General features: G+C 40.3%; 1 protein-coding gene across 1 annotated transcript in view; it reads left to right on the forward strand.

Annotated features, from left to right (window-relative positions):
- Nucleotides 1-14,207, forward strand: part of ATXN2 (ataxin 2) — a 97,247-nt gene that overhangs the window by 80,719 nt on the left and 2,321 nt on the right. Inside the window, exons 18-22 of the mRNA XM_023733800.1 lie at nucleotides 1,970-2,154; nucleotides 2,476-2,608; nucleotides 6,590-6,643; nucleotides 12,855-13,000; nucleotides 13,614-13,841. Coding sequence (XP_023589568.1) covers nucleotides 1,970-2,154; nucleotides 2,476-2,608; nucleotides 6,590-6,643; nucleotides 12,855-13,000; nucleotides 13,614-13,841 — 746 coding nt within the window. The remainder of the gene's footprint in view (nucleotides 1-1,969; nucleotides 2,155-2,475; nucleotides 2,609-6,589; nucleotides 6,644-12,854; nucleotides 13,001-13,613; nucleotides 13,842-14,207) is intronic.

Here is a 14,207-nt window from a genome sequence, read left to right on the forward strand (position 1 = left end):
GACCTTGCCAAATGTCCCCTGGGAGGCAGAATTGCCCCCAGTTGAGAACATTGACATAGGAAATGGCTAAAGTATGGTCCGTTTAAACTGCAGGTTAAACTGCAAACAACTGGGGAGGGAGGGTTGCTACTGGCATCTAGTGGTTAGAGGCCTGGGGTGCTGCTAAACATCCGACAGTACGCATGATACCCTCCCCCAAGACAGAGATTAAAGTAGGTTCAGTTTAGGAAAAAACAGATACCATAACCAAGGCTCTTTATTACGTATCTCTTTATACGTATGTATGTGTACAGATGCATAGAAGATGGTCTAGAAGGCTACCTAAAATGGTTACTATTGAGAGAATGGTATGCGAATGGTTGGAAAGGGGAATGTTGCTTTGTATTGCTTGAATATTTTACACTAAGATTGTATTCAAGTGTTATTTTCGTAATTAGAATTTTATTTTTAATTTTAAAAAAGACAGTAAATTCAGCTAGCGTTTTATTAATTTTTTTTAATATATGTGAGGTTAATGAAGTATCAGAGTTGTGGTAGTGAGTAGGTAGCTCAGTTAGCTTATTAGACAAAAACTTTTACTTAATAAAAATGATATCTGAGTTTGGGATGGCTTTTTCTTTACCAAAAGGAACTGCTTTTTCAATAGGTCGACTCTCAAGATTAAATTCAGAAAAATATTTTACTCTGTTGGTTTCTTCTGTTTTCAAGTTCGCTTTTTGAAATAAACTTAAAAAAATAGGTAAATAGCTCTTCTGAATTTCAGCATCAGTCATTAAAATTTTAGTCAAAAGTTTAAAAGATTTAAAATAAAAACTAAGGTAATTGGCAGTTACTTGTATAGTCAGTTCTGACGATTTTATGAACATCCCAAGTTAATCTGTTCTCTCTGCCGCATACGTTGTTGTGAGCAAGGAGGTTGTGGTTCTGTCCCCCAAGCAACTTGGTTGACTTCGTACCAGAAACAGATGTCAGACACCAGAGTACATGCTGTAATAGACATGTGAGCATGAGGAACACAGGTTGCAGCCAGCTCTTTGTGGTGAAACTGGGAAAGTCACTACAGAAGAGATGACAGTTGAGCCCAGTTCTTAACTAGAGCTTTGCCAGGGAAGCATCGTATAGGCAGAAATCTGTGTGGAGTAACAGGAGACATACAATTTTTTAAAAGAGCTATCATTTAGAAACCTCCTGTGCGCTGGACGATGCTGTGTTTGAGGAGCGAGAAATGTGCAGAGATCCAGAAGTTAAGAGAGATGGAGGTGAAAGGTCCCTGGGTGCACAAACGGTTTGCACTCGGTTGGTAACCAAAAGGTTGATGGTTCAGACCTACCCAGCGGCACTGTGGGACAGGTCTGGCAATCTGCTTCCATAAAGATTACAGCCAAGAAAACCCTATGGAGCAGTTCTACTCTGTAACAGATGGGGTCTCTTCAGAGTCAGAAACCAGCAACACAACAAAAACAAAAAGAGAGGTGGAGGTGAGATTAGGATTGGGTCTCTTCTGGCTTTTTTGTTGTGCTTCAGTTTTTCTTTAAATGAACTCAGTGCCCTTCCCTGACAAGGGGCATAATTTGGTGTATCAAACAGGTAGGACTATAGTCCTCACCCTCGTGTCTGGTAGAGATAAAAAGGAAACAAGGATTCTCTGGGAAGTGGTGTGAAGGAAAAGCAGTGTCATAGTGCTGTGAGAGCCCATTACAGGGGCCTGATCAAGACTGGGGTCATCACAGAGGGTCTCTCTGAGGAAGTGGCTTTCGAGCTGACCCCTGAAGGACAAGCTGGACGTTGGGGAATGGCGTTGAGGCTAAGAAATAACCTGTGTGATAGGAAGGCAGCCCAGAGTGGCTGAGGTGGGGCTGAGGTGGCATAAGACGGCGTTGGAGAGGCAGGCAGGCGGGTCAGTCACACAGGGCCTCTAGACCGTGTTCATGTGTTTCATTCTAGGACTGAGTTGTCTTTTTTTCTGCAGTACCAAATATGCCCCAACAGCGGCAAGACCAGCATCATCAGAGCACCATGATGCACCCAGCCTCTGCAGCAGGCCCACCCATTGTAGCCACCCCTCCAGCTTATTCCACACAATACGTTGCCTATAGTCCTCAGCAGTTTCCAAACCAGCCCCTTGTTCAGCATGTGCCACATTATCAATCTCAGGTAAGGCTGAGGTTTCCTGACGCTTATTTTTGTTTCACTGAAATAACTTTTAGTTTGAACTTTTAACTTGGTAAAAAGATTTTCTTTTCTATTTTGTGGCTGTGTGTTATGGTGGGGTTAAGGTAGGGGCCTTTTTAATATAAGAAGGTTATTGACCAGTGTAAAAATTTCATGGAAACATCCAAGAAGGGTATTAGAATTTTCAGGGAGCATCTAGTAGAGTTGTTTCTGGAAACCGTGGAGTTAAGACATCTAGCTAACATCTGTTTGACTCTGTTGTGGTATTTTAATGTTTTTTCTTTATTTTTTGTTTGAACACAGCATCCTCATGTCTATAGTCCTGTAATACAGGGTAATGCTAGAATGATGGCACCTCCAACTCATGCCCAGCCTGGTTTAGTACCTTCTTCAGCAACTCAGTTCGGGGCTCATGAGCAGACGCATGCGATGTATGGTAGGAAACACTTTGTTTGTCCTATTCAGTGTGTGTGACTATTTTTAAATCGGTTTTAAGGCTCTGAAAAGATACTTTAAGAATAATCTGGCCTTTTTATGAGATTGAGGGTTAAGAATCTCAAAGATGAACTCATTTCTACCACTGATATGCTTTTATAAGCCTTGGCAAGTCATTTCTACTTCTGTTCCTGGAATCCCTCCATCTTCAGATGTCTCTCCTTTTCCTTAACCAAAAACGTAATGATGTCTGTAACAGCAAAGTATCCTTTTGAGAGAAAGTTATCCTCCTGCTTCTCTTCCTCCTCCTCCCCCTCCTCCTCATTGTTTGGTATAATCTCCCTGAGGCATGTAAAAAAGTTTTACCCTAATAAGAGCATTAAAGCACGCTCCAGCCTGAGGGCATTCTGCTTCACTCCCTGCTCTGGGAGTCACTGGCATTACGTGTTTTTATTGCTGTCTGTTACAATGCTATGGCTCTGTGTTATGCTATACTCCAAGTGGTCAAAACGGTGTAACAGTAGATCTGTTTTAGGTATCATTCACACCATAAGTATAATCCATGTAAACAGAGTGGTAAAATGAAATTAGGTATCCTGTGTAAAATTAAACAGTCTTTATATATAAGAATAACAAGCCAAAAAAATCTTAATTTTGTGGCCAAATGGAGAACTTTGCAGGTCAGCTTAGCAGCTGCCTAAAGTACTAAAATAATAGGTTTTCATTGTTGAGAATTTAAAATAAAATCTCCACTCATATTATATAGAATTGATGGGTTGTCCCGTATTATGTTTTTGAAAATGGGTCTTTAATTAGTACCAGCTTCGTTTAGTTGTAAGTCTTGTTTGGAACGTACTTTCTGAGAGCTCCAGTATTGCCGTTAGGTTCCACCATTGGCATTTCAGTTTTCGGGGTGAGAAGAGGTAAATGTAGGTTTATTCATGTAGTTAGGAAGAGTACTATTATGAAAATGAAGTTACAATGACATGCAACCACATGGACATTTTGTTCTTTAAACTTCTTTAAACTTTTTTTAAATAACTATGAATATAAAGATTCTAGGGTTTTTTTTTTTTTTTGGTCTTTCTTACTTAAGCTATCTTGAGTGAACGTGTTTATGCAAAACTGAGTCCTTTAAGATCTCCCTTTTTTGAGATATTACTGCTTTCCGTTGATACTTTGTACGTCCCCATTTTTGAAATAACTAACAGCTTTAGCGCTAGGTAGTTGTAGTAGGCCTCAGGCAGCAGCAAGCATCTTTTTTGTCACCCCTAACCCAGCTCTGTTTTCTTCCTGGAGTACTCTCCTGTTTCACAGGCGGCCAGTGGTAGGTAATTTTACATGAGTAGAGGCAGTCTTTTTATAAATGGTTAAAAATCTGATGGTAATTTTCCACATCATTGCTTCTAAAAACTTTTTATTGTGGATTATGCATTTTAGACGAAAAAATGGTGTAATTGCTACATTTTGGAAAACATTTCTTTCAAGAAGCCCATTTATAATTTAATTGAAAAATAAACTGACAGACTAATTTGGTTTATGATTTTGGTTATGATCTCCTGTCACTGACTTGTCTTTAGTTCTCTTGACCAGGACTAAGTGTGTATGAAAAAGGCACCACTGATTTCATCAAGCTGGCTTTTATGCAACTTGTATACATTTCAGCAACTTTCCAGTTTGCTAAAGGCTTGGGCGAAAAGTTCATGATGAATGTTTATACATAACAAGTGGAAAAAGCATTTATTTCCTCCCATTTTCTGGCGTACTGCCCTTGGAATAAGATCTGAAACTTTTGAGCTAAAATTTCCACCGCTTTTAGAGCATACCTGTGCTGTTGAGGTGTTGTAATACAGATTTGAGCAGAATCTTTCTCCTCAGTGTGTTCACTCGCTGCCAACATCTGGCTTTTTCTTTTGGATGGATGTTCATTGATTTGAAACAGCCTATACAATAAATACTATATTTGAGACACTAATGATTTTTATGACTACTTTCCCAAAACATTTCCATTTGAAAAGCAGTTGATCTTGGACCCTGAAGTCCATTCAAGTGTGGATAAATAGGAAATATTGAAAAAAGAAAAACGCACAAACAGAAAACACAGCACCTAATGTACAGTGAGGGAGCTCAGGTGGCACAGTGGTTAAGCTCTCAGCTGCCAGCCAAAAAGGTTGGCATTTGGAACCCACCAGTTGCTCCGTGGGAGAAAGATGCAGCAGTCTGCTTCCATAAAGATTTATAGCCTTGGAAACCCTATGGGGCAGTTCTGCTCTGTCCTGTAGGGTTGCTGTGAGTCAGAATCGACTTGACAGCAGTGGTTTTAATGAGCAGTGACACCTGGAATGGACTAGTCATCCAGGCGAGTTACTTCATGCCAGGAGAAAGTTGTTCAACCAAATCTGAACTTCTGTCCTACAGTTTGCACAGCTTGTAATTGAGGGCCAGGCCAGGGGCCAGGCTGTGGACTTGGCTTGGTTGTTGCTGGTTTACCAAAGTTCTCCTTTAGATACTTAAACCAAAAACCAAACCCGTTACCGTTGAGTTGATTCCGAAAAGAACACTGGGGCATGAGTGGTTTTGTTCTTTGCCATCATACACCACAATTTAATGTGCCTAAAGCACGTTCTTCGTTGAATTGTCAGTAATTTATTTGAAAGCCTGAATATGCCCAGTATAAACAAATTTGTAAGAACATTTCTTTTAAACTAAGACAAAAACCGTTGCATCGAAATGCTACTTTTATATTCTTCTCCCTTGAACAATTTATATTTTACGTTCTCAAAGCAGGAAAATACTTTGAGTATGAATTATGTTATGCTATCTAGATTTTTTTAAAACATTTTATACAGACAGAAGACTACATACCCAAATGTCAGTGACAATTTTATGTCACCTTTTTCTCATTCATTTGTTATGGCCACAGCAAAAGGCTTTGAGAATAGATAGGACCACTAATGACTGCAAAATGAAAGACTCATTATTTTTAATTTTTTTGCAGATGTAACATAAATATGCTAACAGATTACTGAATAGTTAAATTATTAGAGTAGGAGATGTATATTTAAAAAGTTGTTGACCTTTTGTAGTCTTTCTAGCCGTCTTGGAAAGGACGTTAGTCACAAGCTTCATCTCTTTGACCTTAATCTAACCTTCATCATTGCCTCGGCCCCTCCTTCCCAAGAAGTGACTTTAATTTTTGTTTCCCTAACATCTAGTTTTCTAATTCTTCTAATTTTGTTGTTATGGTGGTGGTTTTCCCTTTCAGAATTAGTAGTAATGAAACTTTGTCTACCAACTAGAGCCATGGGGAAGAATTAGAATCACAATTCTTGTTTGGTTTGTTTTTGGTGGTTGAATGCAGATAAGTTATAAAATACAGCAAACAAAAAGCATTAAAAAGCACCTATTATCCCGCCAACTGTTAACATTTTGCTGTTTATCCTTCCAGATGTACTTAAACAGATACACACACTTTTCTGTAGACATATTTAAATGAAAAATGATAATATACCCATGTTTAATATTGTTGTTTCTAAACTTTTTGATCCACTACCAGACGTCTAATAAACACCTTTCAGAGTAACGGTACTTCTGTTAATAATGTTTTGCAAAATTAGAGTTGTTTGAGTCATTTCAACTGAACCTGGTAAATATTGTCTTACTTTGGTGCATTATTTATGTCAGAGTTGTTCAGTGGCATGCCATGTTGGTCTTTTACTAGATAATGATTTTATTCCTTTCACTTAAGCAAGTCAGCTTTTGGAAACTGACACCCCAATACAGAAGAACGATGTCTTTCTTAGAATGCTGTCTGATTTAATTCTGTAGCACTATTTTAAAATGCTTGTCATCTCTTGTAAAATAAGAAAAGTGAATTGTGCATGAATGCAAAAAGAAATTACTAAATATGTCAACCTTTCCAGAAAATTAGGAAAATGCACACCTCAGAAGGCTAATTTACCTTTCTATTTCCCAAATTCAGCATGTCCCAAATTACCATACAACAAGGAGACAAGCCCTTCTTTCTACTTTGCCAGTGAGTTGGGTTTTTTATACTAATTTTACTTGTACGGTAAAACACTTTTTAAAGAATATATGTTAAGGGAGTAGACTTGTTGAACAGTATTTTCCTTGTGCCAGACAAAATCATTAAAAATATATATATAAAAATCATTCAGAGTTTTAAAAAAGTAAATAAAACCCAGCTTAAGAAAGCTGGAGTTAATAAATAATTCACTTGTTTCAGAATTAATTTTTGCATACCAAGCAAACATGACTATTTTGAAAATGCCTAATATTTTCCTTTTTCAGAGAAACTTCCTGAACAGCTCTTTTTTTCTTTTTTCATACCAAGTCACAAGCTCAGTATAGTTTTTTTAGTGTCCTGGTAAGAAGAAAGTTATCCTTACCAGTATTTTTAATAGAATACGGTTGATGAAATACTAAAGGAGAAACGTTCCAGATTTCAGTCTTTGCATGAATGAAGGCTTAAACTATTCAGGTAGCAGACACCCCAGGATGTGTCTTCTAGAGCTTACGCAGGAAAGCTGACGTAGCCGCTCGGGTTCTACCAGTGTGGCCTTGGCAGCACGGGCTCCCTCTCCCTGCCCATGAAAACGTCAGTGGTTGCGCCAAGGTGGAAAAAGTCGGCAGGATTTTCTTTCAGAAATGAGCTTGTCAGGTGTGTTTTCTCTGTTTGTAGGCAGTACTTTAATAACACTAGTCATGGTCTTTGGTATTTGGATAAGAAGAGTACCAACTTGGAGAAATCCTTTAGAAATGTATGCTATTAATATGTGTCACCTCGTGTGAAATACTGTATTCTAGAAGATATTAAGGGTTAAAATTTTTATGTTAGGGACTAAATTTTGAATTATTTGGAATGACTCAATGTCTTAATTTTATTAAATGCCAGATTTAAGAAAGCATTTAAATAACACGTTGACCTTAAATGTTTACTAATTGGGCCATGACTTGGTATCCAAAAATAAGTTGATAAAAGGTATATGCATATCATTTATTTATTTGGTGCTAGGAAATGTTAACAAATTTAATCCTTTAATAGTTGCTCTTTAAAAAGGAGTCTTGCTGTATGTATATACTATTAAAGGGAAACTATGTATGTGATTATAGTATGTTAAAAGACAGTGTCATAACTTGATTTTATTATGTACTCAAATGGAGGTCTCAAATGTAGTTATCCTCACCATCTTACTGCCTCTGTTAGTAGTTTTGGAGTCAGTTTCCTGGTAAGTAGCTAATAACAGATCCTTAATCATCACACGTAAGCATTAACTGCCTTAGCACAGCTTCCCCTAGAAGGGAGGAATATCAGTGTGTTTTAAAAGAAACTAACAGTTGGGCTGCTGTTTGCAATTTAATTTGCTGCTTCATTTTCCCCTCTTGTAAGCCACTTTGTCATGATTTGGTCCAGTTGCTTTAATTCCCCTTCTAAAGACATTTAAACTTTCCTTCACACTTCCCTTTTTCTGAACTTAACATTGGGTTAAAAAGTTCGAAGGTTGTTGTTTTGTGTCCTTTTTAAAGTTTTGCAATGCTGGTGATCTCTCATGACTTGTGCATCCAAGGGCAAAGTGACAAAACCTCGTTTCGAATTAAACACACAGCCTTCAGGACTGAATCTGCTTCAGTAAGATCGTGGCCTGGGAAACGATGTTTGAAATGTGGTTAGTGTTACAAGGATTCGACCAGTAGCCTGTTGAGAATTGCAAACGTTTATATCAAGGAGCACAGTGGGAGATTGAGGGGGATTTCTGGACCAGTTCTGGCCCCTGACTTCATTTCTTAATTAAGATGGAAGCAATACTTCTTTGATTTACTTGGCCTGATGGAGCAGGTCTCATGAAAGCTACTTAATTTTGGTAAATAAATGTTTAACCAAGAGTAGCTCCATCAGAATTCCAAAGGGAATTCACTTTATTATTTAACCACCCTGGAATCTTTAGCTACAATGAGCGTGTGTAACAAAAGCACTGAAATAATATGCTTAGCTCAGCACTTAGCCCTTTGCTACACTTCTCCTTTTCCCATGTTCTGTGACATTTCTTCTTTCACCCTGTCTTCGTTTCTCTCTCCTGTGTCTCTCTTCCCATCTAACTTTTCGTTTCCCTCCTGTCCCACCTTTCTTTGTTTCAGTCTTCACTGGCCTTTCAGGGGACCAGAGTGTATTTTTGGTGTTATTAATATTGAATTAAAGTGTAAATTTCACATTTTTCCCAGTAAGCTACCCAGGTTTTGTATTTGAGGGGGAGGATGACTTCCTGGATAATGTACTTGCTTTCATATCTGTTAAGCTAGAAGGTGAACAGGGGAAAATATTCCTGGTTAAACCTCCTTAAATTTTATTTGCAGCTGATGATGTATATATTGCATCTGCTTGATTTTTCTTACGTCACAGTGCCTTGTAGTATACTGCTGTTTAGGCAGGGAAAGGACGGATGTTTTAAAGAAAACCATGTGTAGATTACTCAGCCTGGGTTACTTGAAGCTTGTGCTGTGCATGCAAATTAGAGTATAGATTAGAACATTCTATCTTATAGCCTTGAAATATTGATAGTCTTTTATTAGATATGCATAGTGACAAATCTTTCATCTTTAATTTTCTCTCCAAGCAAATAGTTTCAAAATTTTTATGTTTTTCTAATTGATGAGTAACTTAATTATAAGACTTTATGGACATTAATTATTCTCTTTGCAATGGCTTTGCTTTTATGTGTAAAAAAATATATATACCACCCACCTAGACTTTATTTTTTTCTTTATTCTTTTTTATATTCTTAATATTTTGCCTACAAGGTAATCAAAAGTAAAATTTAAAACTTCCCAGTAAAAAAAGAAAATTTTTTTCTTGAATAAATAAATTAGAAGCTTTTAGATTGTGGTGGAGCCCTGGTGGCCACAGTGGTTTAAGAGTTTGGCTCCTGATCAAGGGGTCGTCAGTTTGAATCCACCGGCAGCTCCTTGGAGACCCTGTGGGGCAGTTCTGCTCTGTCCTGTAGTGTCACCATGAGTCGGAATCTGCTCGAAAGCAGTGGCTTATGGATTATGAGATTCCTTACTGTCCTTATGAAACCCTATAAATAGAATTTGGGATTTGGGGATTGCTTTTCCTCAGATGGATTTAGTATTCTTAAAATGAAACATATAAGAAGTTTCTCATGGGGAGGAGAGAGTTTAAATGCTGATAATTTGAAAATAAGGCAACGTGAATGACTCTGGGGCATCACTACCCAGTAGAACTTGGTGGAAATGTTTTACAAACTGCCGTCCAGTACAGTAGGCACCAGACATGTGGCTGCTGAGCATGTGGAATATGGCTAGTGCTACTGAGAAACTGAGTCTGTCCTTTTTTAATTTAAATAGCCACATGTGGCTAGTGGCTACTGTATTAGCACAGCTCTGGGTAGATTTTAGTCGTTTCAGACATTTTGAATTTTAATTATTTAAAAATAATTTTTTTAAATGAGTTTAATTTTTTTTTTTTTAAACAAGAACAGCAAAGTAAGGGTCAAAATTAATAAACATTTGTGTTAAATCTTTTCTTCCTTTAGACCAAGTCAGTGCCTAGACAGTTTTGAGGAGCTGAAAGTAAACTAAATGGGTATGATGGTGCCAGGGTGGTGTTTTAATGAAAACAGTGAGTTAGGGGAAAGAGACTCCTTTCACAGACTCACGGGACTGTGACACCCAAGAAAACTCCTAGCACATCGGTTTTCCCAGCTCTCAGGAAAACAGTCAACAGCTCTTTTTAAAAATACCCAGAGGCTATGTTGCCACAGTTTTCCTTATTAATATAGATTTTCTACTGTACGTTAACTCCTTAACTTAATTGCACTCATGTGGAACCTGTACATAGACCAAGAGGCAGCATTTTGAACAGAACAAGGGGATACTGCGTGGTTTTAAAATCAAGAAAGGTGTGCGTTAGGGTTGTATCCTTTCACCATGTTTATTCAGTCTGTACGCTGAGCAAATAATCCAAGAAACTGGACTATATGAAGAAGAATGTGATACCCGGTTTGGAGGAAGACTCGTTAACAACCTGCGATACGCAGTTGACACAGCCTTGCTTACTGAAAGCGAAGAGGCCTTGAAGCACTTATTGATCAAAGACTACAGCCTTCAGTATGGATTACACCTCAACATAAAACAAAAACCCTCACAACTGGACCAGTAAGCAACATCATGATAAACAGAAAAGATCAAAGTTGTCAAGGATTTCATTTTACTTGGATCTGCAATCAATGCCCGTGGAAGCCGCAGTCGAGAAATCAAATGACACATTGCATTGGGCAAATCTGCTGCAAAACTTCAGTCACCTTGAGGACTGAAGTGCACCTTACCTGAGCCGTGGTATTTTCAATCGCCTCACGTACATGCAAAAACTGGACGATGAATAAAGAAGACCGAAGAATTGATGCCTTTGAATTATGGTGTCGGTGAAGAGTATTGAATATACCGTGGACTGCTGGAAGAATGAACAAATCTGTCTTGGAAGAAGTATAGCCAGAATACTTCTTAGAAGCAAGGATGATGAGACTTCATCTCATTTACTTTGGACATGTGATCAGGAGGGACCAGTCCCTGGAGAAAGACATCATGCTTGGTAGAGTAGAGGGTCAGCAAAAAAAAAGGAAGATGCTCAACCAGATGGATTGACACAGCGCTGGAACAATGGGCTCAAACACAGTAATGATTGTGAAGATGGTGCAGGACTGAGCACTGTTTCATTTTGTTGTACATAGAGTCGCTGTGAATCAGCACCGACTCGGTGGCACCTAAGAAGAACAACATGTTAACTCCTACAGTCAGGAAACTGTTACCAGTGTATAGACAAAACTCCTTTATTTGATCTACACTAGAAGTTCAAGTATTGTCCCAGCTGTGGTGTTGGCATTGCACACACAGATGGTCCCAGCACTGGCCATTTGCCTCACCCTCCCCATTTTTAAGAGATACATTTGCAGTTGGGGAGATAACCAGTTGGGCTGGAATTTGGTGGTCCTTTGCCTCATATGCCTAACCTTCTGCATAACTTTGACGTGGGACACACCAAGTCATCTGTGTTAGTGACTACCTGCAGCCTTGCCTCTCACACTTCTGGAGGTAGGGTTCCTGATCCCACAGCAGTGTCTGCTTCTCCCTGACCTGTCCCCTGTGTGTCTGTATTTGCCAACACGTTATGTGAAGACTGGGAGGAACTATTTTGGAATTGTTTCTGTGTGTGGGCTCAGCTTCTAAAGGATTTTAGGATTACTGTGTTGAGCAAAGACTGGGGGTCATGCGTTGCTCCAGCTGTGTCTTGAGAAGACTGTCCTCAGCTCATTACCACATCATGGGTGGGTTTGTATTGTGTGCTGGAGGTAGTCATCGGAAGCAATGAACACGTCTTATTGTCCTTCTGATTCTTAAATTGCTGTTTTTGGAAGACATGGGCAAATGAATTTCTACCTAATCTCCCTGCTTTGTTCCAAGGAATGGCCTTAGCTAAGATTTACAAAGAACTAGTTTTTGGTTCTAATCGTTAATGAACAAATTATTACTTAAACTGGCCCATCCTATTTCCTTTGAAGTTACTCTAGCTAGTGAAGTCCCTTCTAAAGGACTGGGTGCTCTGAAGGGGCTCATCTTCTTACGTAGCTTAGGTAATGTCATCTACGCGATTCTGTAAAGCAGAGAGCCCAGGGAACAAACTAAGTGACACAGTGGCTCCTCTGATCCACCAGAGGAGATTGTGGTCATTTGGCCCTGAAGATAGAGCCCTGACCCCAGCACATACGAGTGGAGATGACTTACACCACCCTCCCTCCCCTACCCTGATAGCATCTGTGCCCACTGGACACTGTGCCAGCTCCAGGGCAGTAGCATGGTGAGGTTAGCCTGATGATGGCCTTGACCAGAGCCGGGAGAGTGTGATTGAGTTGTTTCCACCTGTGCCTTCACGTTGCCTGTTGAGGAAAACCTAGTGACTGTTTTAAGAGTAAATGCAAACTAACTAAATTTTATATTAAAATATATACAGCTGTGTTAGCATAGGACTCAAATGCTAGTTTGATTGTTAAGTAATGACTTTACATTTATTTTTCAAGAAAATGGAGTGAAGTATAGAGATTGGTTTTGGTGTAAGTTAGACATTTGTACCCATCGAGAAAGCTCAGTTGATGAGAAGTAGTAGAACAATCCAGATCATCCCGTCGCTGTACACTCTCCTTTTCCTTTCACTTCAGTTTCCACTGGCTCCCTTGCTCAGCAGTATGCGCACCCCAACGCTACCCTGCACCCACATACTCCACATCCTCAGCCTTCGGCTACCCCGACTGGACAGCAGCAAAGCCAACATGGTGGAAGTCACCCTGCCCCCAGCCCTGTTCAGGTAAGGAGAAAGCGGAGGCCTTCAGAGACCCTCCCTCTCCGTATTTACTGAGTCCCTCCTTGAGTGCCCGGCCAGGTGGTAGGTACCTGGAGATGAGAACACGTGGCAGCCCTTCCCTCAGGTAACCCGTGCGCAGTTCAGCAGGCTGTGCCTCCTGGGGCTTTTAGTTACATACCGTGATCGGGTAAGCTCACTATTGAAAAGCCTAATTTAACATAAAGCATATAAAGTAAGGAGTTTGTGGGAGGACCACTAATGTTTTGGGGCATTCCTAATGTGTTTTGAGGGTTTTTTTTTGTATTTTCATCTTCAGTCGTGTTTGTTAAGGATCAGCTTTGACATCTGTTCACTCCCAGGGGGAGAAGGAGTCTTGTTGTACCTCTGCTTGGTTGAGGGCCTGGAACTGTCAGGCTGAGAGTCAGGCTTCTGCTCCCCAGAAAGGAGCCTCTGGGCAAGAGGCAGCCCTGGCCCTGCTCTGACCACCCCATACATTCTCGCACTCTCGGTGCCCCTCATCGGAGCCTGTTTTCATGCACAGAGCTCAGCTCTGTGTGTGAGCCTCAACTGCCTTTCTTTAAAGTGTTTTTCTCAATTCTTGCTGGTCGCTTTGCAGCACCATCAGCACCAGGCGGCCCAGGCTCTCCATCTGGCCAGTCCACAGCAGCAATCAGCCATCTACCACGCGGGGCTCGCGCCAACCCCACCCTCCATGACACCTGCCTCCAACACGCAGTCGCCACAAAATAGTTTCCCAACAGCACAACAAACCGTCTTTACGATCCATCCTTCTCATGTTCAGCCGGCATACACCAATCCACCCCACATGGCCCACGTACCTCAGGTAAACCAGCTTTAGCCAACTTTCTGTCAAGAGCAAGTAGGGTGTGAAGGTTGTCAGATCAGCAGCAGAGCCAGATGCTCTCTGGCTAGAATGCCCTGTGTGTGGTGCCTTCACCTGTCCCCTTTCCCTGTGCGATACATGTGCTCTGACCCTACGTGAGTGTTTGTGTGGTTTCGTAATGGAGTTGCTGACTGGTCCGCCCTTGAACGTTTCCCAACTGAGACCTCAAAAATACCTTTGACTCTGGAATGCAGCCCGGCCCTTCTTTCCTTTCTGTGTCTGCTTTGCTTTGTGTATATAGCTTCACTGCTATGTACACACATACACACATGTATATGTACCCGCCCCCACACGCGCGCGCACACA

Source organism: Trichechus manatus, unplaced genomic scaffold (genome assembly GCF_000243295.1).
Source record: "Trichechus manatus latirostris isolate Lorelei unplaced genomic scaffold, TriManLat1.0 scaffold00061, whole genome shotgun sequence".
Lineage (NCBI taxonomy): Eukaryota > Metazoa > Chordata > Mammalia > Sirenia > Trichechidae > Trichechus > Trichechus manatus.